The 26,521-nt window shown below is 41.9% G+C and overlaps 4 protein-coding genes across 8 annotated transcripts in view; 2 read left to right on the top strand and 2 right to left on the bottom strand.

The window, feature by feature from the left end:
- The first annotated feature begins 1,234 nt into the window (after window positions 1-1,234).
- On the top strand, window positions 1,235-4,881 carry grhpra (glyoxylate reductase/hydroxypyruvate reductase a). Its single transcript, XM_020661270.3, has 9 exons — window positions 1,235-1,554; window positions 1,888-2,018; window positions 2,560-2,632; window positions 2,723-2,839; window positions 2,955-3,043; window positions 3,186-3,287; window positions 3,432-3,567; window positions 4,039-4,169; window positions 4,261-4,881. Exons 1-9 carry the CDS (start codon window positions 1,244-1,246, stop codon window positions 4,380-4,382), a joined length of 1,212 nt encoding a protein of 403 aa, XP_020516926.2. The 5' UTR covers window positions 1,235-1,243; the 3' UTR covers window positions 4,383-4,881.
- A 64-nt stretch (window positions 4,882-4,945) lies between these two features.
- LOC109985391 (zinc finger and BTB domain-containing protein 5-like) lies at window positions 4,946-7,415 on the bottom strand. Of its 2 annotated transcripts, XM_065958463.1 has the most exons (2): window positions 7,141-7,415; window positions 4,946-6,946 (listed from the first exon to the last, which is right to left on the bottom strand). In XM_065958463.1, the coding sequence occupies exon 2, from the start codon at window positions 6,924-6,926 to the stop codon at window positions 4,947-4,949; it is 1,980 nt and encodes a 659-aa protein (XP_065814535.1). In that variant the 5' UTR covers window positions 6,927-6,946; window positions 7,141-7,415; the 3' UTR covers window position 4,946. The 2 variants fall into 2 exon arrangements, with proteins under 2 accessions (XP_065814535.1, XP_029133529.2); XM_029277696.2 differs by having other exon boundaries at window positions 4,946-7,415.
- Window positions 7,416-8,690: 1,275 nt separating this feature from the next.
- On the bottom strand, window positions 8,691-12,880 carry tomm5 (translocase of outer mitochondrial membrane 5 homolog (yeast)). Its single transcript, XM_020661273.3, has 2 exons — window positions 12,660-12,880; window positions 8,691-9,170 (listed from the first exon to the last, which is right to left on the bottom strand). The coding sequence occupies exons 1-2, from the start codon at window positions 12,778-12,780 to the stop codon at window positions 9,136-9,138; spliced, it is 156 nt and encodes a 51-aa protein (XP_020516929.1). The 5' UTR covers window positions 12,781-12,880; the 3' UTR covers window positions 8,691-9,135.
- A 1,036-nt stretch (window positions 12,881-13,916) lies between these two features.
- The window catches only part of frmpd1b (FERM and PDZ domain containing 1b), a 26,989-nt gene continuing 14,384 nt past the window's right edge, over window positions 13,917-26,521 (top strand). Inside the window, exons 1-4 of one of the 4 annotated variants that reach the window (XM_065958807.1) lie at window positions 13,917-14,217; window positions 21,790-21,941; window positions 24,137-24,247; window positions 26,282-26,454. In XM_065958807.1, the coding sequence (XP_065814879.1) occupies window positions 24,141-24,247; window positions 26,282-26,454 (280 nt within the window). In that variant the 5' untranslated portion in view covers window positions 13,917-14,217; window positions 21,790-21,941; window positions 24,137-24,140. Of the gene's footprint in view, window positions 14,218-16,494; window positions 21,942-24,136; window positions 24,248-26,281; window positions 26,455-26,521 lie in introns of those variants that run through there. The other 3 variants (XM_065958810.1, XM_065958809.1, XM_065958808.1) reach the window with 3 other exon arrangements.

Raw genomic sequence — 26,521 nt, 5'->3', positions numbered from 1 at the left:
GTTTTTGACAAAGCGTTTGCATTTTTTTTTTTACAACCAACACCTTGACCAAAAAGAAAACGAACAGAAGATTTTTAAAAGTTATTCCTGACATGAAATAGAACTGATTCAGGTGATCTATTATTGATGAAGTACAACTTGAGAGACCAGAGTAGTTATAATTCCTCTCATGCACAGAGTTATGCATCAAAAAGAACTGTGGATTTAGTAAGTCAGTTTTATGAACACACAGAGCAAAGCTATGCAAATGATGTTTAAGACCCACTGACAAATGCAACAAGAGCAACTGTGTTATTCCCACACTGCAATGTTGGAGCAGTTAAGAGAATGTCAGATTCCCTGAATGTTTATACGGTAGAGCTGTGTTATTTTAGTAGCTTTAGAATGGGTGGAGCAAATCAAAGGCAGAAAAGTGCTGCTATGCAGTGACTCAGTGCGTGCTTTGTACCGTATTGAATCAGGATCTTCTCGCCATGAAATAATACTTACACATTCAGTCAGGGCTCAGACAGGACATTCATGTGGATTCCAGCACATACAGGCATTGCAGGAAATGCAACTATAAACGGGTTGTGCAAAGGAAGTTATTAAGAAAGAGAGGACTGCTATTTGGACATCACATTATTCAAAGGCAAGGCAAGTTTAATTATATAGTACATTTCAACAACAAGACATCAAACTCATCATGACAGAGGAAAGAAGAACATTAGAACATTTTTAAAACACTCGAACAAACAATTCACACACAGGAGAGAAGATTAAATCTGAAAATATGTGGAAATAAAATATATGATTAAAATGTAATTAGGTCAAATAATTAAGTCAAAAAAAAATAAGCTAACATAAAAAGAGTTATATAAAAATTTTAATAATAATAAGCGTAAAAGTTACAGTGCAGAGATGAAGTCAGAGGGTAAAGAATCCCATGGAGTAAACAGTAATGGATCAATCAGACAAAGGGAATATATTTATATTCAATTCAGAGCAACATTGATACAGTAAAATAGAGAATTCATCTGGTCTCTGTGAGGTTTGCAGTCAAGCAGAAACATGTTGAACACGTGCTTATGACCTGTATTTATATTCAACACAAAGACAGAACATCATTAGAAGTGAAGAGAGCTGAACTCATCTGAATTATTCTGGACTGAGGCCGAAGTTACCTATTTGATTATGTATTGAAAACATAGACTGTAAATATTATTATATGAAAACTGGTCTGTTGAGAAGTTAAATCCAGTAGATGGCAGTAATGCAACTTGTTGGATACCAGCTGCCATTAAAACACACACACAAAGAAGAAGAATTACACATTGTACTTCCGTGTACAAGTGTAGTTTCTTCCAGTTGTCATTCAGACTTTGCTGGTTACCTGTGTTACCAGTGTGTAGTCGTCCAGCCTTTACACAAGTTACACGTTGTATCACCTGAAGAGGATTTTGTTCATTGTGGCTCTTTAAGTAGGATGCAGACAATTGGAAAACTTATGAAGGTTTACATAACGAGACGAATCCCGCCGGAGGGGATGAAGATACTTTCATCTGCTACTGGAGTGTATGCAGTAATTTTGACCTTCATCTAACTGTTATGCAGAGAAACAACTAATAACTAACCGCACAGCGTGTGGCTCTACACACAGTGTTAAATTGCTGTCTTTTCCTTTGGCTGAAACACGTGTTACACATTTAGATTTTTTGTTGAATTCATGTGACACTTTGTATTGCATGTCCAGATTCTATGAGATCACAAAATGAAAATATCAGAGTGACGGATTCATAAGATCTCTAACGCAGTTGCATACATTCATCAAGACTCCAGCTAAATGATTGACTGACTGGATGAGGCTATCCCTTTGCATTGAGTTCTTCTCTGTCTCCATGTAAACAGATGTGAGGTTTCCATGTGGGACTCGGATGAACCTGTGCCGAGGACAGAGCTTCTCAAAGGTGTGCAGGGCGCTCATGGTCTGCTGTGTATGCTGTCAGATAAGATCGATGCGGAGCTTCTGGATGCTGCAGGTTCTCATCAACTTTGTATCAGTGGATTTCAATGTTTTATGTTTATGAATGAAAAACTAAAAGAGCTACATTACGTTTACTTGTATTTACATTGTGTCGACATTCTTTTATGTTTTTATTACAGACAACCTTAATATTTACAGTCCATGCAGACCGCAGGGAGATGTCAGGAAGTGAGGGTTAGAGATTTGGATATAAAAGTGGGATTAAAATCCTATCTACAAATTGTAGATAGGATTTCCATGAACTGCAAGACAATTAACAATTAACATGAAAATTCAAAAAGGGTATGCACACTTTCTAGAGACACTGAAATTTACAATGACATGACACAGAATAGCAAGAAGTGCACATAACCAGAGATCACTTTAATTTCATGATGATTCATCAATTATCCATATTTTTTTGGCAACATTTTCTACCTATCAACTAATCACTCATTGCTTCAGCTTATCTATAACTAAGGAATCCTCAGAATCAACCTGCTGATCATGATTACTCTCCTTTTATGTGTCTCAGCTGATCTTTTCTCTAATTCCAGGACCAAACCTGAAAGTCATCAGCACCATGTCCGTGGGATTTGACCACTTGATTCTTGACGCAATCAAAAAGCGGTAGGTCAACTTTACAAAACCAACCTTTGACTAACAGCATGAAGTGTAACATAGCTTATACATGTAGTACTGTATGTTTTTTTTAAACAGTGGCATACGTGTTGGATACACTCCTGACGTCCTGACTGATGCCACGGCAGAACTTACTGTAGCCCTGCTGCTGGCCACTGCTCGCAGATTACCAGAGGGGGTGGAGGCCGTCAAAAAGTCAGTCTCAACATGTTTACTCGTTTATAAAAAAAAAATCTGAGTTTGACCTAACCTAGACTTCAAGTAATGATATAAACTTTTTGGTCAAAATGTTTTTCTCTTGGTCTGCTAGTGGTGACTGGACCTCGTGGAAGCCTCTCATGCTGTGTGGTTATGGCCTCTCCGGCAGCACTGTGGGGGTCATTGGACTGGGACGCATTGGTTATTGCCTTATTTACTTTGGAACTACATCTTCATTAAAATAGAGATAGTTTGACATTTCTTAATAGCATTGTCTAATATTTATCCCAAATGAAGTTTAAAACTGGTTGAATAAATGGTACTTTTTGTGGTTGTTGTTCAGGCATGGCCATTGCTCGCAGACTCATGCCATTTGGAGTGAAGAGACTGCTGTACTCTGGGAGAACAACCAAAGCTGATGCTGCTGAGGTTAGCGGAGAGTTTGGTAAGAAAAACTTAACATAGTGACAGGGGGAAAAATTAAAAGCTTAGTAATACAAAAGAACAGGAGAGAAAATTTGGTTGTAATACATTAATGTGTGTTTCATCTCTTCAATTTCTTTTCCTTTTCTCCCCCTTCTTTAAACAGTTCCCCTGGACACACTTGTGTCTGAGAGTGACTTCATTGTTGTCTCCTGCTCTCTGACGCCAGAAACCCAGGGACTGTGTGACAAGGCCTTCTTCAGCAAGATGAAAAACACAGCAGTCTTTATCAACTCAAGCAGGTGGACTTTTAAAGCAATGCAAACCTAGCTTAAACAGTGCCATTAATAAAAAAAAATAAAAAAACAGACAATGATTTTATTTTTGCACCAGCAGTGGACTGATGTCACAAGTTTAACTTCTATAACCTTAAATCTAAAAAAAGACTTAGCCTTAAATACTGTGATTTCCTATCTTCGACTGACTTCACTCTCTGCTAGCGAACATATTTTTGCAGTGCTAGGTATTGTTTATGAAGATTTTTGCTCAGCTAATAAATGTTGGTTTTGGGCCTGTGCATCACCTCGTGTACTTTCTGATATCAAACATCATTTCAGAGAGTATTGGATGTATTTCTGGAATCTCAGTATTAGAACAAATCAAAGAAAAAGTTTTGGTTTTGAAACATAGTTTGGTTGTTGTACATTTCTGCCACAAGCTTTTCTAGTTGTTAACACACACGCAGACTCTAATGTGTTGAATGGTGCTTTCAGGGGAGCTGTAGTGAACCAGGAGGACCTGTATGAGGCTTTGACCAGCGGACAAATCGCTGCAGCCGGACTGGATGTCACAACACCCGAGCCACTCCCAACAAACCACCCTCTTCTTACACTTAATAACTGTGGTGAGTAGATGGGATGTGAAATATGCAGTCATGGCCCTGTTCCCACTAAGCCTCCTGATTTGACAAATGCTTTCACTTATCTCTTGTGTAGTGGTGTTACCACACATTGGCAGTGCCACCTACTCCACGAGAGGCGTCATGGCAGCTTTGTCAGCTCGAAACCTGCTGGAAGGTTTACAGGGAGGAGAGATGCCCAGTGAACTCGCCTTCTAGCGCTCGAAACGGAGCCGCTGTGCCTGCAGTACTTATAGAAACACTTTTCAGACATAGTGTTAAGGGTTAACCCTGACTTAATGTAAAAGTAGCTGTAAAGTTTAACCTTTGACTTATTCTGCACTTTATTCAAACGCTAATGCTCCATGTCTACTGGTATGAAACAGTACTACACTCCAGTTTTTTGTAAAATGGAATGTTTTGAAAAAATATAAGCTGGTGCCTTAGATGGCCTCATGCTCATAGATTTGGTAAATTCAATAAAGATGACTGAATATTTTAGTTATTCTTATCAATCTTGATGCAGCTGACAAAAAAATCTTACTGCAATAACATCAGTTTAGCTACATTTGGTCTGTTTAGTTTTCTTGTAACACAGAACAAAACTCACAGCATTGTAAAGAAGATAAATTAAAAAAAACAAAAAACATGTCAAGATTAAAATGACTGTCGAAGTGAAGTCAAAAACTGATCAGTAAAGTAATAAATACAACTTGCATCACGAGTTCATTATTTCAAAGAACAGTTTGAGTTGTTTCTGAAGATGACAGCCTGTTGTGCAGGTCACAACAGGCTGTCTGGGAATGATTGATCATCCTTCCAGTTTAGGCAGGTGTTTTTTGAGTGTTTATACAGGTGGGAGGACTGGCTAAAGCGTTTGCCACACTTTGGACAGGGGTAAGGCTTTTCCCCTGTGTGGACTCTGATGTGCTTTTTACAGTCAGTCAGGTTCATGAAGGTCTTGCAGCAGATTTTACAGGCATACTTCTTCTCCCCTTCCACCAGTAGTACATGGTCTTCAGCTGCTGCTTTCTTGCACTTGGAAAGAACGTCGTCTGAGGCTCTGGTTAGAGCTGGACGATCATCCAAAGGAGAACTTTCTGTACCAGCTTCTGACCCTGGAGGGACTTTGGGGGCGATGCGACGGAAAGTCGTCGCTCCTGTGCTTTTCCCCACTCTGGAGGGTTGGCTCTGAGAGGTTTCGAGGCCGAGACTCGGCGTGATGCCGCTCAGGAATCCTGCAAACGAGTTCTGGGTGGGCTGGAGGATGAGCGTGTCACTGAAACTAGGTCCCTGAGTTGGGAGAAGCTGCTGCAAGGGGACAGAGGTGACAGGGAAAACAAGTGAGGAGGAGGGATCAGATGGCTGAGCATTGGAGGTGCTTGCTTCTTCTGAGTTTAGACACAAATCTCCAGCAGCTTCAGGGGAGTCACTGGCAGCTGCAGCAGCTGCGGTTGCAGCAGCGGTGAGGCTAGCGAGACTGTCTTCTTCGTCCAGATCTCCCATTACACTTTCAGCACTGGGATTTAGGAAGCAGGAAAAGGCCAGTTCTGACAGGCTGTCGAGGCATTCACCTGCTTCTGACTCCCCACTTAAATTTCCATCATCTTTCTGAGCATCAGGCTGAAGATGTATGCAGGGCTGAGGTTGTAAAAAGCTAATATTGACATCTGGTGGACAGGCAGCAGCCATTTTCTCCTCATTGAGTTGTGCATTCAAGTTGTCAGTGTAGTCTTGTAGAGAAGGAGGAGAATTATTTGCTACTGAGTCTGAATTCGGTGAATATGAGCTTAGATTCTCCTTTTTCACCTCAATCTTCATCATCTTTGTCTCCTCTCCTTCCCCTTCATCTCCCACCTTTACTTTGACCACAGTGTCTCCATCTGTGTCTCCACCCTTTTCCCAAGCACCTATGCCTCCTGCGCTGCTGTCCGACTGGCTAGGCAGCTGGATCTCCTCTGACTCACCCTTTGTAGCTTCATATTTCTCCTCAACTTCCTCTTCACTTCGGGCCTTCCAGTGTCTGTCGGACGGTGACAGCAGCTCCTCTCCTCCGTCCTCTGTGCTAATGGTGCTTCTGGTCACAGTAGGTGAACACTCTTTGTAGTTCCCCTCCTGCAGCCTGCAGGACCTCTTCCTACCACTCAGACTGTCCTCATTCGACTTCCTCTTGTAGCTTGTAAGTTCTGTAGTGCTCTGCATACCACTTATCCTCGGCTCTTCGACCCCACCAGACTGACTGACCTCCAGTCTAACCTCCTCCTCCTCATCACCCTCCTCCATGACAGATGTGACCTGCTGAAGAAATGCTGCCCTCTCTGCCTCGGAAGATGGACTCTGCTGCTGCTGCACTGACCTCCAGCCTTTAGGAGGCGATGCAGGGAAGTTTTTCCTGGACAGGTGGAGCTTGCAGGCCTTTACAACAGCATTAAGGTGCAGGTGTGATGCTGCCAGCAGCACATCCATCACATTGGAGGCGCCCAGGGAGAGGGTGGAGGTGTAAATCATGTCGAGCAGAGTGTTGAAGGCCTCTGGTGTCACCACCTCTGGATCTAACTTCATCACACTGGGGCCTCCACCTCCAACTGTGTCAGCTCCTCCTGGTTCTCCGGGCTCTTCCCCACTGTCAGGTGAGCTCAGCAGAGCCCTGAAGTGGGAGCTGCATGCTGCCAGGATGGAGCGATGAGCCTGGAAGCGCTGGGATCCAACCACCACCACACAATCACACAGCTGAGCATGGAGACGCTGATGGTTGAGCTGCATGAAAATATGCTGGAAATGACCTGGAAAGTCCATAATAGGCGGTGGAAATTCCGCGGTTTACTATTGCAGGTGTTATGTGTGCTGCTGGCAGCAGAATAACATAATGAAGGTCATTGTCAAAACAAAAACAAAAGTCAGTGTCTTAACGACCAGTTTCCTTGTGTTCTCATCTCGTCAGGCACACTGGACTGTGGCATTTCAAAAATAAGCCTACCTCCGTAGCGATATGCAGCAGCCTTTTGTCTGTTGTTGCCGGGTTTCCTAGAAGATGCTCTCTGGAGTATGGGCGGGCCTGCTCAACAATAACACGGAAGGATGCGGCACGGTCTCGCGCTTTGTCAAGGACAGCGCACGAGTTGTTGCCCAAATTTTCCTCTTCCTCTGCCGAAACTCAAATATAAACTTGTGAAGCGTTTATCTAGGGCTAACTGGTGATACTGATTCACACAGCAGACCGGCTTTGCCATCAGCTGTCGGCGCCTCCCTCACTTAGACTCACTAACCCACGGAGAAAATCAACACCGCCCCCTGGTGGTGCTATTGTGGATTTCATTTAATATTTGTACTTCTGCCACTCTAAATCTCATTAAATGGGCAGATTGCAAAGACTCCCGCATACACCAAGTTGGTCTATATAAATATTTAGTTTATTTAGACTTTATTACGGACTTACGGTTCAGATAAAAGACAACACAATACATAACAAACATACAAAAGCACAATGAAGTTAATCATTTATAATCAGTCTATATCAGGGATGGGCAACTTCGTTCACAGCAAGGGCCACATTCATTTAATTCTCACTGCCAGAGGGCCAAATTGAAGAATACAAAAAACGATTGCAGTCAATTATGTCACAAATTTAACTCAACATATACCAGTGATCAAATATTATTATGGACATATTTCTGGTTTTCATGATTTGATGGCAGATTTTGTCATGTTTTCTTCATGTTTCCAATTAATTGATATGTAAAAATTGACCTGAGGGCCACGTTGAGGGTTAATGGGAGCCACCAGTTGCCCACCCCTGGTCTATATGAACAATTTAAGAAGCTTCAATCCCAAAAAAAGAGGCTTCTGTATCAGTGTCTACTGTCTGGGACTGGTAACAAAGAGTACTCTATCTAATGTTGGACAGGACCAACATGATGTCATTCACAGAGCTATGTAGTCTGCAAATACATTTATATGGGAGATTTCTTAACACAGAGAGTAGCCACAAACCATTCACTTGTACTTCTACATTTATCTCTTTCTTTAAAAGCATCATTCTAAGGTACATATAGACTGCATTCTTGCTTTCTTACAGTGTCCACAAAGTAGTATTCAGAGGGTTACAATATGTTTAGATGTCTGAACACAAACTAAACCTGCGTGTAGGATGTTTGTGTACATCCTGCGACATTGCCTAAAAACGTAATCAGTCATTTTTATTAATTTATATGAATAATTCAGATTCAGTATTTAAGTGTAGATTTTTCAGCTGCCTGCACATTGGTGGGCCCTCAGAGGCCATCTCTGGAGTTAATGACCGAGGAAGGCTGTACAAGTATTTACTCTGATAAAAGTAACAGTAAACAGATACAAAACAACTATCTTTTGGGAGAAAACAAATAATGAATATTCCAGACAAAAAATGAAAGGCCTATCTTAAGTTCAATGACATACAGCTGTACTAAAATGGATAGACAAAAGCACCAGGTTTGTTTTTGATTAAATGTTATATATACAGTATGTTGTGTTGAAAAACTGAAAAAGACATTTTCCTTTTGTTTGTTTTCTGTTTTTATTTTCAGTGATTTCATAATAATATTAAGAGGCGAACACGTATTCATTTAGATCTTCAGAATGTTGGAGCTTGAATTTAGCTTGGACATTTTTAAAATGCAGTTTTTACAATTTGAATTCAACATGAGTAGAACAGAGCAGATTTCATGAAAAGTAACAAACCAAGGACATAAACATTGTCTCCCATCATTTTGTGAACACAGTAGGTATACACAAAAGCAAACATTGCATTTCACTTGATGTTGAACATGAAAGGCCAACACACCGTAAGAACAAGACTAAAAATGAAATCAGGGTGTTGCATCAGGTGCAGTGAGTGACAGACTCTGGTCATCGTCAGAGGATTTGCTGTAATGGCCCCCATCGTCTGCCGATGATGGTCCATAGTGTCTCTGATGGAAGAAAACAGCTGCTCTGCTCATATGCTGTCCAGCTTCTTCAGCACATATGGGGCTGTAAATGAAGAAAACCAGGCATTAGATTAGAGCAGGTTTGGGGAGCTTCTTTATGTGGGGTCCACAACCCTCAACATGGCCCTCAGGTCAATTTTTACACATCAATTCATTGGAAACATGGAGGGAACGTGGAGGGAACGTGGAGGGAACGTGGAGGGAACGTGGAGGAAACGTGGAGGGAACGTGGAGGAAACGTGGAGGAAACGTGAAGGGAACGTGGAGGAAACGTGAAGGGAACGTGGAGGAAACATGGAGGGAACGTGGAGGGAACATGGAGGGAACATGAAGGGAACATGAAGAAAAGATGAAGGGAACGGTGAAGGAAACGGTGAAGAAAAGGTGGAGGAAACGTGGAGGAAACGTGGAGGGAACATGAAGGAAACATGAAGGAAACATGAAGGAAACATGAAGCAAACATGGAGGAAACATGGAGGAAACATGAAGGAAAAATGGAGGAAACATGAAGCAAACATGAAGGAAACATGGAGGAAACATGGAGGAAACATGAAGGAAACATGGAGGAAACATGGAGGAAACATGGAGGAAACATGAAGCAAACATGAAGGAAACATGGAGGAAACATGAAGGAAACATGAAGGAAACATGGAGGAAACATGGAGGAAACATGAAGCAAACATGAAGGAAACATGAAGGGAACATGGAGGAAACATGGAGGAAACATGAAGGAAACATGGAGGAAACATAAAGGAAACATGAAGGAAACATGAAGCAAACATGAAGGAAACATGAAGGGAACATGGAGGAAACATGGAGGAAACATGGAGGAAACATAAAGGAAACATGGAGGAAACATGGAGGAAACATGAAGGAAACATGAAGGAGACATGGAGGAGACATGGAGGAAACATGGAGGAAACATAAAGGAAACATGAAGGAAACATGAAGGAAACATGGAGGAAACATGAAGCAAACATGAAGGAAACATGAAGGAGACATGGAGGAAACATGGAGGAAACATGAAGCAAACATGAAGGAAACATGAAGGGAACATGGAGGAAACATGGAGGAAACATGGAGGAAACATAAAGGAAACATAAAGGGAACATGAAGGAAACATGAAGGAAACATGGAGGAAACATGGAGGAAACATGAAGCAAACATGAAGGAAACATGAAGGGAACATGGAGGAAACATGAAGGAAACATGAAGGAAACATGGAGGAAACATGAAGGAAACATGAAGGGAACATGGAGGAAACATGGAGGAAACATGAAGGAAACATGGAGGAGACATGAAGGAAACATGAAGGGAACATGGAGGAAACATGGAGGAAACATGGAGGAAACATAAAGGAAACATGGAGGAAACATGAAGCAAACATGAAGGAAACATGAAGGGAACATGGAGGAAACATGAAGGGAACATGGAGGAAACATGGAGGAAACATGAAGGAAACATGGAGGAAACATAAAGGAAACATGAAGGAAACATGAAGCAAACATGAAGGAAACATGAAGGGAACATGGAGGAAACATGGAGGAAACATGGAGGAAACATAAAGGAAACATGGAGGAAACATGAAGGAAACATGAAGGAAACATGAAGGAGACATGGAGGAGACATGGAGGAAACATGGAGGAAACATAAAGGAAACATGAAGGAAACATGAAGGAAACATGGAGGAAACATGAAGCAAACATGAAGGAAACATGAAGGAGACATGGAGGAGACATGGAGGAAACATGGAGGAAACATAAAGGAAACATGAAGCAAACATGAAGGAAACATGAAGGGAACATGAAGCAAACATGAAGGGAACATGGAGGAAACATGAAGGGAACATGGAGGAAACATGGAGGAAACATGAAGGAAACATGGAGGAAACATAAAGGAAACATGAAGGAAACATGAAGCAAACATGAAGGAAACATGAAGGGAACATGGAGGAAACATGGAGGAAACATGGAGGAAACATAAAGGAAACATGGAGGAAACATGAAGGAAACATGAAGGAAACATGAAGGAGACATGGAGGAGACATGGAGGAAACATGGAGGAAACATAAAGGAAACATGAAGGAAACATGAAGGAAACATGGAGGAAACATGAAGCAAACATGAAGGAAACATGAAGGAGACATGGAGGAGACATGGAGGAAACATGGAGGAAACATAAAGGAAACATAAAGGGAACATGAAGGAAACATGGAGGAGACATGAAGGGAACATGGAGGAAACATGGAGGAAACATAAAGGAAACATGAAGGAAACATGAAGGAAACATGGAGGAAACATGAAGGAAACATGAAGCAAACATGAAGGAAACATGAAGGGAACATGGAGGAAACATGGAGGAAACATGGAGGAAACATAAAGGAAACATGGAGGAAACATGGAGGAAACATGAAGGAAACATGAAGGAGACATGGAGGAGACATGGAGGAAACATGGAGGAAACATAAAGGAAACATGAAGGAAACATGAAGGAAACATGGAGGAAACATGAAGCAAACATGAAGGAAACATGAAGGAGACATGGAGGAAACATGGAGGAAACATGAAGCAAACATGAAGGAAACATGAAGGGAACATGGAGGAAACATGGAGGAAACATGGAGGAAACATAAAGGAAACATAAAGGGAACATGAAGGAAACATGAAGGAAACATGGAGGAAACATGGAGGAAACATGAAGCAAACATGAAGGAAACATGAAGGGAACATGGAGGAAACATGAAGGAAACATGAAGGAAACATGGAGGAAACATGAAGGAAACATGAAGGGAACATGGAGGAAACATGGAGGAAACATGAAGGAAACATGGAGGAGACATGAAGGAAACATGAAGGGAACATGGAGGAAACATGGAGGAAACATGGAGGAAACATAAAGGAAACATGGAGGAAACATGAAGCAAACATGAAGGAAACATGAAGGGAACATGGAGGAAACATGAAGGGAACATGGAGGAAACATGGAGGAAACATGAAGGAAACATGGAGGAAACATAAAGGAAACATGAAGGAAACATGAAGCAAACATGAAGGAAACATGAAGGGAACATGGAGGAAACATGGAGGAAACATGGAGGAAACATAAAGGAAACATGGAGGAAACATGAAGGAAACATGGAGGAAACATAAAGGAAACATGAAGGAAACATGAAGCAAACATGAAGGAAACATGAAGGGAACATGGAGGAAACATGGAGGAAACATGGAGGAAACATAAAGGAAACATGGAGGAAACATGAAGGAAACATGAAGGAAACATGAAGGAGACATGGAGGAGACATGGAGGAAACATGGAGGAAACATAAAGGAAACATGAAGGAAACATGAAGGAAACATGGAGGAAACATGAAGCAAACATGAAGGAAACATGAAGGAGACATGGAGGAGACATGGAGGAAACATGGAGGAAACATAAAGGAAACATAAAGGGAACATGAAGGAAACATGGAGGAGACATGAAGGGAACATGGTAGTGAGTGATGCTCTTCATGTCAATGTCATTGTTCACTTACTGGCTCTGAGAAGAGCGACGTAAATAAGGAAGTTTCGTAGAGATGAGATGACGTCTTGTCGCATTTTCTTCTTCATCTCCTCTGGGTCCATCTTTGGGCCGAGTCCTTCTAGTTTAAACATGGTGCTTGTGTGTTTTCTTCTGTCGGCCTTGCGTGGTTAAAAAAAAAATCACCGTTGCAGGAGCATGAGTGAAATAATCTACACCGGAAGTACGTTGAACGGAAGTTACGATGACGTACGGCACGCACAGAGGGACAAACCGCACGAAGACACTAGAAAGCAAAAGAGAAGAAAAAAAAATCAAACCGTGGCACCGTGGAAGTAAAAATCAAATAGGCTACTTATAACATTTATACACCACATTTATAAAGGGATTTTAAACGTATTCAGGTAGGTCAACGCGACACAAAATAGTCTTATTATTTTACTTTGTAAAACATATTCCATTCATTAGACTGATTTCTTTAAATCATATTTTGTGGTTGTGTTTCTGTTGATCCGTTTTTTTTAATATTGTATTTAGTCTCACGATAGATAGGGCATTACCACACAAAACATTAGGGGCATATTTGTTCAAAATTAGAAAGATAAATCCCATTGACCCCTTTGTCTTGTAGTTTACTTTAATTTGGTATTTAGGATTATGCATAATGTCAATTTTTGACACGGAATCAGAAGTCAGGCACTAATGTACAACTTATTTTATTTGATATTGTGATTTAGTAGTGGCTGCTTAACAAGACCCCATACCTGCTGACACACAACAAATACTGGGCTCCATTAACTCCATCTCTGGAGTGAATGACTGAGGAAGGCTGTACAAGTATTTACTCTGATAAAAGTAACAGTAAACAGATACAAAACAACTATCTTTTGGAAGAAAACAAAGAATGAATTTTCCAGACAAAAAATGAAAGGTTTATCTTAAGTTCAATGACAGACAGCTGTACCAAAACAGAGTGCTTAAATATAATATATACAGTATGTTGTGTTGAAAAACTGAAAATGTTCCTTTTGTTTGTTTTCTGTTTTTATTTTCTTTGATTTCATAATAATATTAAGAGGCAAACACGTATTTAATAATAATAATAATAATAATAATAATAATAATATTATTATTATTATTATTATTATTATTATTATTATTATTATTATGTAGCCTTTCTCAGTGGATAGAGCTGACCTTGCGGGGGAGGGGTGGGGGTCCTCCGGTCAGACAGAAGAGGAGGCAGAGAGAGAGAGCGAGAGAGAGAGAGAGCAGAGAGAGAGAGCAGAGAGAGAGAGAGAGAGAGAGAGGAGGGGATGGGTTATATCTGAGCTCAGGGCCGAGGATTAGGCAGAGAGCAGTCCCAGTACGATGACAGCATCCAGCACATAGCCAAACCCCCCACACATCACTTCACCATCACCGTCCGGCCCGGGGAGGACGCCGGGGATATTTTTCAAAGACAAACATCATTCGACCTATAAAAAAAAAAAAAATCTGCGCATCAGTGATATTTTCTGGGTTCACGTTGCCAGTCTCCCGGTCCGTCTGTCTCCTCCTCCGACCACGAGGTGAGTTTTGTCGGTGTATCCCGGTGTTATTGTCTGATGAAGGAGCGCCCGGTGGTACACCTTGCATCCGTTCCTGCCATTTGAACTGATTTGTAATCACATCGAAATGAATAATTTAAGCGACGGTAGTCTTCACTACGCCAGCAGGCTTTACTCGTGTCCCAGTGTTCAGGACGTGATGGACAGGTTGAAATCCGATTAAAATTAAAAATGAAGCAACAAAAGACTGACCTTTTTTTTTTTTCTTTCTTTCTTTGTTAAGCCTCCTGGTTTTGCTGGCATGGCTGCGGTCAATGATCAAAGTTACAGTGTTGGGTCAGTGTAAAGCTAATATCGATTATATTAAGAGCATTTTTAAAGCGTTTATGGACTACAGACACGGTCGATACGTGGGTTTTCACTTTCACAGCCCATATTAAGCCTTCGGACGATTTGAGTATGAAACGTATACGATACAAAATAACAATATGAGACATTTCGCACCACACTGAATGGCATTCATCTGCGTGTTCACGAACACGTCGTGTGCAGTGATTATGGAGATCCATGCTGTCGTATGCGCAGTGAAATCTCCGTCACCGGCTACAGATTGGAGATGAACGGACTAAATCCTGACGGATCAGGGGGATGCCAGGAGTCTGGGTAGTAAAACACGCACATTATGAATGGGCGTAGGCGATGTGCAGACACTCTGGGACAGTCGCCTCTCCTTTTTTTTTTCTCTGCTCGTATCCTTTGGCCAGTAGCAGCCTCTTTCCTGCGCTATTCCGTGCCGTGCCAGGCATGATAAGCTCAACACAACTAGACCGGAACAATGCGTTTTGCTGTTCTGGGGCCTTCATTTAATGCATGACATGATTTAATATGACTGCTGATTGCGGTTCCATTTAAACGCGTGTGTTACCACAGCCATCACTGTGCATAGAGACATCACACTCAAGATTATCACTGAGTTTAAAAAGAAAACAACATTATCATATGCAGCTGCTCATTGTGGTACACACGCTGAAGCACACCAATGGATGAATGAATGGATGCCAGCGAAGAAGTGCAGATGATCAGATTTGTCTGTGGATTCTCAGTGTTTTGCTTTCACTCATGTCTGCACAGTTTGTGCGTGCCACTGCTGCAGGCTCTGTGCTATGACTCAGGGATGTATGCTACAACATGTGATGGGAGATGCTGCTGCTCCGAGGTTACTCTGCCAGAGGAGGAATACGCCAGGCAGAGCGTCCACATCAGTACAGACTTGATGCCTGGCTGCATTAGCCTCGATCTGCCCTGCTGACTGCTCCTGTGTCCCACTTACAGCAGCCAGCCATCCTCTTCCTCTCTCTTCCTCTTTAGTCTTAGCTTCGACTGTCTCCAGGGCACGCTGTGAAGCTGGGATGGTGTTTGCTGTGGGCCAACCCAATGCCTTGATCAACTTGATCATTAGATGAATCAATAAGTGAAACTGCTTAGGAATGTGATTCATATTGTTGCCGCTATTGGCTAATGGCAGCTTTGGATTTATCAATATTGGTTGGTCTGAGAGAGAAAGATGAATCAATACATGTATGGACTGGGGTGAAAGGTGTGGATGGAAATGATAGCAGATGGATAGATGATTGTGTAGACTGATATATGTAGTACGGATAGAAATCAGAACAGAGGTGGGGTGTACCGTAAATGTGTATTTTCCCCTCAAACTGTACCCATGCTTCTCTTGCAGTGGAAAAAGGAGACGTGACCTCATTGATGTGACAGCTCCATGGTGATGGCACAATTGACTGGCAATGATGCCATAATGTAGGCCAACTCTATTTCTGCACAAAGCTAATGTAAAATGTTTTTGACTTAAGTAAAGCAATGCTTCATAACCAGGTTTGTCCTCTCCTATTCTTTGCTGTGATAGAAATAAATAAAATCATACTGTGACTATATATATATAAGTATTATCCAGAGCCCAGAGGCCTTTTGTAGCTGCTGGCTCACTGGCCCCACTCTTATTACTCTACCTTTACTTAAAGATAAGCCCTCTATTGTGCAGTTATTTGAAGGATCACTGAGTTGAGGAAATTGGCTCAGACAGCAACAGAAGAGGCAGACAGTTTTCCAGACTTACAACATCTATCATTCTCTAACACCCAAAGACTTTCCCCAGACATCAAGATCTTCCTCTCCTCTGTCTGTCTGTCTGTCTCGCTGTCTGTCCCTCTCCAGAACCATCGATAAAGATTTGTTAGACAACACAGCGAGTGCACTATTAATCTTCAAAGGACCCATTATTTAATAGTTCACTGGGGAACTCAAGCCTTGCCAGGTCGCGGATGAAAGGGGAAATGAAATGAGCGGTGCACGTTGAGCCCTGTCTTCATAATGCTAATGGAATGAGCTGACAGGCTGAATGAAAAACAGGAAATATGCTCGAGCCTGAAAGACAGGTAAAAGAGAAATAACCAGAAAAACACAACAAGCATTGATGACAATCAGCAGACTTAAACATCCAGAGTACTGTTTGACAGCTGACTTTCATAAATGTTTTTATATCATTCCCTCAGTGGATTTTAGTGCTAGATTAATTTACGTTTGAATTTTTAATTTGGACGGGGTCCAGAACATAGCATAGACCAATACCACACAGTTTGTAAAGCATGAACTGGTTCATTAGCCCGTCATCCCTATAGGAACACACACAAACTAAACAACTGTACAATAACAACAAGATTTAAAACTCTGCTAGCAGCTCTGTCAGACTCTACTGAAGCACAGCTCTGTTTGGGCTGAATGCTCACATCAGCATGCGAACATATAAGCAATGACAGAATAAACATGTCATGGTCATGCTTACTTACAATTAGAGGCAGTTAGTTTATTGAATAGTTAGGGCTTATGAAATGTCATTCATGGCCCAAGAAAAACATGTTAAAGAATCAATGATGTAATTAAACTATATCCTACAAGATTGATGAATTTGGGTATCAAATTAGTAGCTAACCATCCGGATGCTTTTGATCAATTTGACCAAAAACACAGATTTTAACCTGCTGCTGGTAAAAATCTGGATCCCAAATAGCATTTTGATTCATCTTCTGGGAACCACAAATGTCAGTGCCAAAGTGCTTTTCCAATCCATCATGTAGACAGTTGAGATACTAAATTAATAAATGAAAATTTGACCTGACATGGATCACCAACGCTATCAGACTTGATCCTCTGAGGAACCACAAATATCTGAAGTAAGGAATGGGTTAAAAAAAGATTCTAAGTGATGTAACACATCCCCTCTGTTGTCAATATGAGTTGTTACCATCAGGGTAAAGTTAAAGAGTAATCTCTGTTTACACGCTCTGAAAAAAATCAACAACAGAACTAAAGGTTTGGGGTCCTGGATGTGGCATCGAAGGGTTCGGATTTCCATTTGTAGTACAAGCAGTATTGTCTACTAGCATTGCAGCAGGCTTTGGGTGTATGCAGGAAAAACAGAGAGCAAAAGGGGCCGAACACACCCACCGTTAAGCAATCTACAATCTTATCTATTGTTTCGCAACACCCACTTCATGCTTGTTCTTAATGTTGCTTGTCAGATTGTAAAAAATGACTCCCTCAAAAAAAAAGAAGTCATTGTAAAAAGTCCTTTATCACTAAATATTTTGTTGCTCTCAGAGGCTATGTCCCTGTCAGATGATGAATTTAAGTGTTCCAGGATTGTTTTCAGAGTAACCCCCCCCTCCCCCAGCAGAATACTGAGTTCAGAGATCCTACAAAGCCTCCAGTATAGCTAACTAAAAGAAATCCATGTCATAGAATATAGTGATGTCATTCTTATTTGTAATTTTTGTAATGTCTTTAGTTGTTGTAGCTGTCTGACAGCACAGACACTGAATCTCCAAAGAGGTAAACAAAGGAAGAAACTAATCAAATCATCATTAATGGCAGAACAGACCAACAACAGACCAACAACAGAGCATTTCAGTCATAAAGTAAATCTGACATTACCGTCATACATCATAAAACAACTTGAGAAAAGGCAGCCGATCATCAAAACAGTTTTAACTCACATTCAAACTCATTTCATGAATTATCAATTTGAGTTCTTCATAATAATCCTGTTTACAGGAAAAAAAAAAACGATGTAAAAAATGCTGCATGAAAGGACTCCCTATAATTCCATTTTGCACACCCCTGAGTTTCCAAAATTGAAATCTGTGTCACTGAGAACCTCAGGAGCCTGCTTATTAATGCATGAAGAAAGAAATTCCAGTATCAGCGAGTTTTTAATTTCTTGAGAAGATGGCAGAGGGAAGATTTTATTGTATTTCTATTTTATATGTCCAGTTATATAATTTTATATCTGATTATTGCAGAATCTGACGTGACAATGAAGTTGCGCAATATCTTAAATACGACGATGTCATGAAATGCTTTTCATTATTTGTTGCATGAACAAGAACCAGCCTCTAATGGGTGTAAATGGTTGCTTTTGTTACCTTTTGTTTCTCTTTTCTTTGTCAGGAATGAAAATGATGTTGTTTATTCTGCACTTCTTTTATTCCTCATATAAATCTTTGGAGGACTAGTTGACTGCTTCACTTGTTCCTCACTTTTACAACATTTGCATTCATTCTATCTGAGGTAATCCAGCTGCCTCACATAAACCTGCCTGCCCCTCCGGCACACACACATTATACAGATATTCACACACTTTATTTTTTGCCAAATGTGCTGCTGTTGGACTGAACGTTCACTGATCTCTGTGTCCAAACTCGTTGGCAGCAACTGTGAGCCAAAATGAGTTGTCAAGTTGCTGAATCAACCCCAGCTGCTGCTGCTGCTATGCTGAGCCTCATTTGTTGCAGCTGTGTACGGTGTGTCATATTCGACTGGAAAGGAGAGTGTGTGTGTATATGTGTGTGTGTGTGCTTGTGTGAACGGGACAGTTTTAGAAAAGAGATATCGATATAAGCCAACTGCTCCTTTCTAAATAAATCTGTTGTTCAGTGGGGGGAGTGTAGTTTCTGCTGGAGTCTGGCTTCTGATTGTGTAACACTTCACTTATATATTATGGAGAGCTGTGTGTGTGTGTGTGTGTGTGTGTGTGTGTGTGTGTGTGTGTGTGTGTGTGTGTGTGTGTGTGTGTGTGTGTGTGTGTGTGTGTGTGTGTGTGTGTGTGTGTGTGTGTGTGTGTGTGTGTGTGTGTGTGTGCGTTACCAGTCCTAATTCATTAATGTGAACAGCTGATCGACAAGACTTTGCTGACAAATTCCCCCCTGTCAATCAGTTTGTCATAGCCATTAGCTTGGATTATGTCAGCAGCTGTATGTGGTGGACACATTGTCCACCTCTTGGGCCAGGTCCAGGTGTGTGTGTGTGTGTGTGTGTGTGTGTGACCTGCCGTGGCCCACTCTGGCCCAGCAGTGCTAATTGGTCTGTTTTCTATCCAGCTGGCTGCACAGAAGCTGCTAGTTCATTGGCACCTCTCAACCCCTGAAGAGAGAGGGAGAGGAAGAGTACTTGTATGAACTGCATGCAGGCTCATACCAGGAGACAGGATTGAATAACTGACTGTTTAGACCGAGACAGAGCGACATTGTTGAAGAAAATAAACATGGAGGTGGGGGCATTGACTCAGGAAATTTCGACATATATATTTTTAAGACAGTGGATACAGTAGGAAATATGGGGGAGAGAGTGGACTATTACATGAGGGAAATAGCCACAGGTTGGACTCGAACCATGGGCGCCTTACGAGGGGCACAACTTAACTCCTAGGCCATCTGCGCCTAGGAGTTGAGACAGTGTTCATGACCTAACAGGTCTTGTATGTCATAGAGGAGTGAAAGGATAAAGTGAGGAGAGAAAGTAGGGAAAGTAAAAGGCCAGGCAGGCTACAATGTGTGCTGATGAGCTGTGTGTCTGTGTGTGTGTGTGTGTGTGTGTGTGTGTGTGTGTGTGTGTGTGTGTGTGTGTGTGTGTGTGTGTGTGTGTGTGTGTGTGTGTGTGTGTGTGTGTGTGTGTGTGCGTATGTGTGTATGTGTGTGTGTGTCGGCAGCATGGGGACTAAAGGGCACGACAGCGCAGGACAGAATTCCAGATTACTATTGATTGTGAACCAGATTAGCAGCAGACTCATCACCAGTTTGCAGACACTGGATCTTTATTGCCAAGGATCAGATGGAAATGTTGTCAAACCGATAGAAAGACAGGAACCAATCTCTTCATTTAAGACAGCCTGTAGTCAAGAAAAAAAAAAGACAAATGGGCTGTTGTTTTATTTAAGCAATGCTTGGCTATATGTCAACGTCTGACTTGTGGACTTGTTTGCTCTCAGTTGGTGAAGAAAAGCATCATTGGTCAGATTTTTCTTCACTCCCCCTGTATGTCTCACTGTAGATACTTTTGTTCTTTCTTTTCTTCCCCCTGCAGCTTCACTCTCTTTTTCTTTGCCGCTGCCCTCTTCACCCTCTTTAAAATTCTCCCCCATCCCTCCCCCCTGCAATATCCTGCCTTTTCTTTCTTTTCATTCTTTGACCAATTCTCTCTTCTGTATCCCTTCTCCTTTTTCTCTGCCCCCTTTAGAGCCCCCTCCCCTCTCCCCACCCCCATACGTCTCTCCTGTGGCTCTCTCTTCTTCTGCGCTCCCCTTTCCTTGTTGCCACTGTTTGCAAAGTGGCAGAAGGCCTAGCTAGCTGCATTAGCACCATGCATTATTCATGTGCCCTGCAGTCTGTGTGGGTCTAGGCCCTGTGCTGGCTTTTCACCGGGACACAGGGCCTGATTGAAGAGCCGCACAGATGGGACCATCAATTCCTTGATTCGTGCTCCCTCTTGTAGTTGAAAGCTCTGTGGAGTTAGAGTTTACTTCACAGATCAACAGTCAAGCCCACAATAAGGCGGTTCCCTTATTCTAGCTCAAGGATGTTTAGTCAGCATCTCAGCTCGTTCAACAGCAAGACTTTTCACTACAAAGTGTGTATTTTATCCCCAAACCAGAGGCTAGCTAAGGTTTCAGCCATATCTGGCCCTGATGTTCATACGAAAGACTTGGCCTCATTTATTATTGGCTGATATCTCTGTCTGCCTGGCAGCTTTTCTCTCTCCCCCACATCCGGAATCACAGGCTGTCCTCTTTGCTTTTAGAGCGCGCCCCAGTAAGAAATGTTAACTGAACTGGGCGGTATGAAATTTTAATTTAGACAACCAGACGGAGATGGAGTGCCTCCTCTCCACATCGCCTTGTGAGAGAGAAAGAGAAAGAGAGAGAGAGAGAGAGAGAGAGAGGGAGGAAGAGCCTTGGGGACCAGAGGAGGGGCCTCTTGGAAAACCACAACCACATAGCTGGTTTGGACTCGCCTCTGCTCTGCTTGACATACTTCTGTGCTCTCTCTGAAATCCTCAACAACTGGAACAGTTCTGTTACAACAAATAGGTTAAAAATCCAAAGGCAGTTACAGCTGATCGGACTTAATCACACTCGAAATCCTGTCTTTTCACACTTCATTCTAATTATAAACCCACTGTGTGGTTATTGTGCATCTTGTTTATGGGATCTGACAGCTCTTCCAAACAGCGCTCCTCTGCTCTGCACAGGTGGCCGCAACCAGGTTGGGATTGGCCCTGATGATCACACGGAGCCCCCTCCACCTCTTTTCAGCCAATCTCGGAGGGGCTGCAGAGCTGATGTCTCAGAGGGCGAGAGGTTATTTGTGTTCTGGAGTCTTGAAGAGACAAGCCACATCACGGTGAGTCACACTCGCGCAGTCTTTGGATGAAACTGAAGGATATTGTGCTGCTCTCTGAAAACATGCAGGAAAGATTGAGCTCCAGAACTAGAATGCATGGTTTGTCTTTTTTGTGCATTTTTCTCTCTACTTTAACTTTAACTAACGAGAAATACCTTATTTTTATTTCAAGGGTCGAACCAATAATACACACTTAACATGTCTGCCTTTACACCCACTGGAGCATGGCTTTTAACAAAGTAACATTGGTGTGCTGTTTTTGTCAAGAGTGAGGATTGTAAACACCTTAAACTAAGGATGAGCATGTCTATAAAAAATGGCTGGCTGCACTGCCCGAAGAGACTGTCATCTGAGACGACTACCTGACTTAGCAAGGACACTGAGGTTAGAGAGAGGGGGAGAGAGAGAGAGAGAGAGAATGAAAGTCTGAAGAGAGACAGAAGGAGAGTATCTGCAAAAACAAGTCACCTGACTCAGCACTGACGGCTACACATACATACATACACAACACATGCACACCTATACACCTGCAAGTGTTCTTCTGCACATCCCAAAACAACGACACTATTGGTAGACCGGACATGTTTTAGGATCTAAATGACACTGATTGCTCTCAGCGATTTAACGGGGGCGTTTGTGTTAACAATCAGACTTGGCTCCTTCCTTGTGCGCAGCTGTCATCCACCTCCGTTCACTCATCCCTCGCCAATCTGCCTCAATCTGGATAAGCTAGAGGTGCTAAACTGACACCCTGGCCTGTGTGGGGCGGTGCAAAACGAGGGGCTTTAATCCTCTTAAAAGGCAAGACCTACACTGTTTGATTTAATCATACTGTGAGATGTTAGTCATCGCTGGACAACTAGTGATCACTTAAACAGAGGTGAGATTAGATTTTAGCTGCTGATCGTTTAAAAAGCGTCAAAGACATGACTTTACTCACAGCAGGGCTGTTTAACATCCTCTATTGATTGCAGTGCAGCGTGTATTGTTTCCCCATTACTCAACACTTTAAGTACAGTGAAGTAATAGCGCTCTAATGAGGTTATCTTCCTCATTCATTGGACACCAGCTTGTTTTAAGACACCCCATACAGGTGTGGCAGGAGGCCAGAAAAGTGTTCTGTTTACAGGAAGTCTCGGCCTGCAGAAGTTTCCTCCATATTTTCAGAGAGCTGATCAAACTCTGCTCCCTGCTGCTAGTCGCCCTTGCCAAGGTATGGATCATTAAGGTTTCAGCAGGACATTCATCATCATTAGCTGTATCGATCAGGTCTGCGTCACAACTTTTCCAATTCCTGCTGAAGTTTCCTTCAGGTTTGTCTGCCTTGAAGTCAAAGAGATCAACCCAGGTGTGAAAAGCAGATTGAATAAATCAAAACAAACATTCAATTCTGATTCTGCAGTATAACCCTGGCCTCTACAAATGTTGTTGCTGTTACATGAAACACAAAAGGAAACTTCATGAACATTTACTACACAGGACCCTTTGTAGAGTGTATTTGTTTTAGTAGATAATAAACCCTGTCAGAGAATTATCAGAGGCTCTACAAGCTCAAAGCCAGCGTATTGATCGGCTGACAGAAACAAAACACAGTTGAGCGGGCTCGTAAGTCTTAAGAATTGGACAGGATTCAATGCTGACCAGATTTGTCTCCCTGGGGTTTGACTGAGCCCCTCTATCCTTCATTATGTCCTGAACACTCTGCTGCTGAAAGGGCAGGATAAGCAGAAGTTTCACAGCTGCAGAGTTGTGGAGAAGAAATGTGCAGATTGTAGCATATTTATGCCAAAGTTCTTTGTGATTTTCGTTAGTGTGCGATTGTGCAGTCGCGTTTAGGTAATCAGGTCATTTCTGTGAATGTGTGTGACATGTGTTGTTGTTCCTCCTGGCAACATTCCTCCCCTCTCTTTTCCTCCCTCAGCCTTCCCTGCTCTGTGTTCACATATCTGATTATTCATCTTATTCAAGTCAGACTACATGCTCTGAATATAAAAACACAGCAGATGAGATGCTAATTTATCCTGAATGCACAGTCCTACAAAGCAGAACTAAACCCTAAGCAATTTCTTCCTCATGTTCTTCCAAATCTTTTCAGCTTCTTTCCGTGTCTCCTTATCTCTCTGCGTTTGTTTTTTGACATGTTGGGATGATGTCAGGAACTCATACTCTTCTCTCTCTTTGTTTTGTCCCTTTAGATAAATGGAGGAGAAGGAGCGATGTAGGAGCAGGTCTCCAGCTCGGAGGGCAAGTCGGGTGCAGCAGGTGGTGGGAACAATAATACGTCGCACGCGAGAGTCGCTAAGCAGGTGAAGAAAAAGAATAAAAATAAGAGGTCAAAGTAGAGATCCTCTAAAAGCTCAAATACATGAAAATTAGTTCCTATGAGCTGGCTCCAACTTCTGCATCCCCGTTTCATTTAGTGTGGTCGGTGATTTGTTAGATATTCAAAAATAAATCCTGACATTGCCTGCGTCGTTTCAGCTGTATAAAGTAGCATATGATTAGTGAGTCCTTAGGGAGACATAGGGGTAGATTTTGATGAGAAAACAACTGAGTATGCGTTAGAAAAAGTTGGCTAACAGTAGCAGAAAATGCCGACTCTACACAAACTGCTGCGTCGACAACAAACAAAACAACTTATACTGTAAAAAAAAAAAAAAAAAAAGAATAGGAAGAAGTTTGGGGTAGAAAACAGCTTAATCCACTTCTAGGCCTTCTGCCAGACTCTGCAGTGGGAAGTGTTTAATATGTGTTATTTATCATTATAAATAGAAAATGTTGCTGGACAATTGATGAGTCAAGGTGACATTTCATTGTGGATAAAAACAGCTTCTTGAGGTATTAAAAACAAAGTAGAAAAATGTTACATGAAATTATAAGACTTGAGTACCAGTTTTATTACTTTACTCGTCATCAACACAAACACATATCCCCTCATTACACCCACACTTTCAAATGCACAACACATAGTTGTGTACACATTCAAACCTGACCGTTCCTTGCCCTCTCACACAAACACACCCAACACTTAACCACAAATATGCTTTCAAAAACCATTTATTTCCTTGTTGTCCGCTACGTGGTTTCTCCCTCTCAGCAGTGTAGGCAGAGCGAAGAGAAAGCCCGTCCAATCACTCTTATTCAATCTTGGGAAAACGTCTCGTAATGTCACAACCAGCTGGCCAGAACAGTAGGCCTCAGGGAGAGGAGGTCACTCCTCTCCCTGAGGCCTGAGTGAGATTTAAACACAACATGTAAACACAGTGTTTTATTCCCATGGTGCATTTGATGCATAGGGGTTTATATGAATGTGAACTTTTCCCTTGCTTTGGAGTTGACTAATGTTGAAGAAGTATTCAGTACATTAAGCTACTTGGCTACATTCATTAGCTGTCACGTTTTCATGTGGCGTCACACTCAGTGTGGGAAGCTCAAGTTCTGTTGTCATGTCTCTCTGATTTGTTTCAGGTCTGAAGTCATAAACATATTGAGAATATATACAACGGTAGATTATTTTTATCATTTGCCCAAAAGATTGTCATTTTTATTCAGACTACTATTGCATCCCTGACAGTTATGAAGAGAAGAAACACTAAAAACTGTTTATTGTTACTTCACGTGAGCGAGCAAAAAATATGAAAACAGTAAGCAGTATAGTACCAGCTGACGTGGGCCGTCTTACTTCGTTACTGTGGATACAAGCCTCAGTCGTGTTGCTGTAGTATCCTGAATTCTTTAGGAACCTAAAGGAACATTTATTTTTTGATTTAGAGTGATTGCTACTCATACAAGAGTGTGACCTCCTTTAAAAGGTCAGCGGATTGAATGTCTTGTTGTAGGTAACGCATTAAAGAGACATTCATGGTCCTCAGATGATGAGTTTGAATGATTTTGGTGATATTCTGGCATTTCAGAAAGGATGTATATATTGGATGTATTGCTGTGTAAACTGGTGCTGATTTTAAAGATCCCTGGAGGAGGAGATCGTTGATATAGCACCATCATCAGGTCACAACTATTACAGTACCTGAAAAACAAATTCATATCAGTGCTCATTAGCAAATGTTGGCTTAAAATCTAGATTAAGATGGTGAAATATGGTGACACAAAGTCTGCTACAAATGTTCATGATCATATTGTTATTGTGAGCATTTTGGCATACTGTGAGTTTTGTAAACTAGAAAGAGATATAAATCACTTGATGTGCAAATTGATTACATTTGACAGTTAACCAGGCAGTGAACTCTATCCATTTGATCTGCATGAATCTTTAACTCCTGGTGACCACAGTGTTGTAGTCTCCTGTTGGGTGACCTGTGACTCTGTTTTGACCTTCTCAGAGAGCGGTTGCTAGGCGATGGGAGGTCGCAGCGCTCCAACAGTCTGTCCAATCAGAACTTCGTGGCCAAACTGTCACTGCAGATCACCAGGGACCCGGTCCTGGACAGCAGCACCGGACATGGCTTCAACCTCACAACAAACGCACCCCTGCTGGTCAGGGACGTTACCACAGGTACCTGAGGAGTGTGTGGTAATATATTAGTCTGTGTGTGGTTGTGTGTGTGTGTGTGTTTGTCACA

The sequence above is a fragment of the Labrus bergylta genome, chromosome 9 (assembly GCF_963930695.1).
Source record: "Labrus bergylta chromosome 9, fLabBer1.1, whole genome shotgun sequence".
NCBI classification, from domain to species: Eukaryota; Metazoa; Chordata; class Actinopteri; order Labriformes; family Labridae; genus Labrus; species Labrus bergylta.
Note: the sequence above shows the minus strand (reverse complement) of the source record. Positions and strands in the feature narration are given on the sequence as shown.

Excerpts from the sequence above, each read along its gene's own strand:
- tomm5 (XM_020661273.3), bottom strand. The coding sequence starts at position 12,780 with ATGTTTAAACTAGAAGGACTCGGCCCAAAGATGGACCCAGAGGAGATG. Across the intron at positions 9,171-12,659 it reads CGTCGCTCTTCTCAGAGCCA|CCCCATATGTGCTGAAGAAG; the intron begins GTAAGTGAACAA and ends CTTCATTTACAG.
- grhpra (XM_020661270.3), top strand. The coding sequence starts at position 1,244 with ATGGCAGTAATGCAACTTGTTGGATACCAGCTGCCATTAAAACACACA. Across the intron at positions 2,840-2,954 it reads GGGGTGGAGGCCGTCAAAAA|TGGTGACTGGACCTCGTGGA; the intron begins GTCAGTCTCAAC and ends TTGGTCTGCTAG. Across the intron at positions 3,044-3,185 it reads CATTGGACTGGGACGCATTG|GCATGGCCATTGCTCGCAGA; the intron begins GTTATTGCCTTA and ends GTTGTTGTTCAG.
- LOC109985391 (XM_029277696.2), bottom strand. The coding sequence starts at position 6,959 with ATGGACTTTCCAGGTCATTTCCAGCATATTTTCATGCAGCTCAACCAT.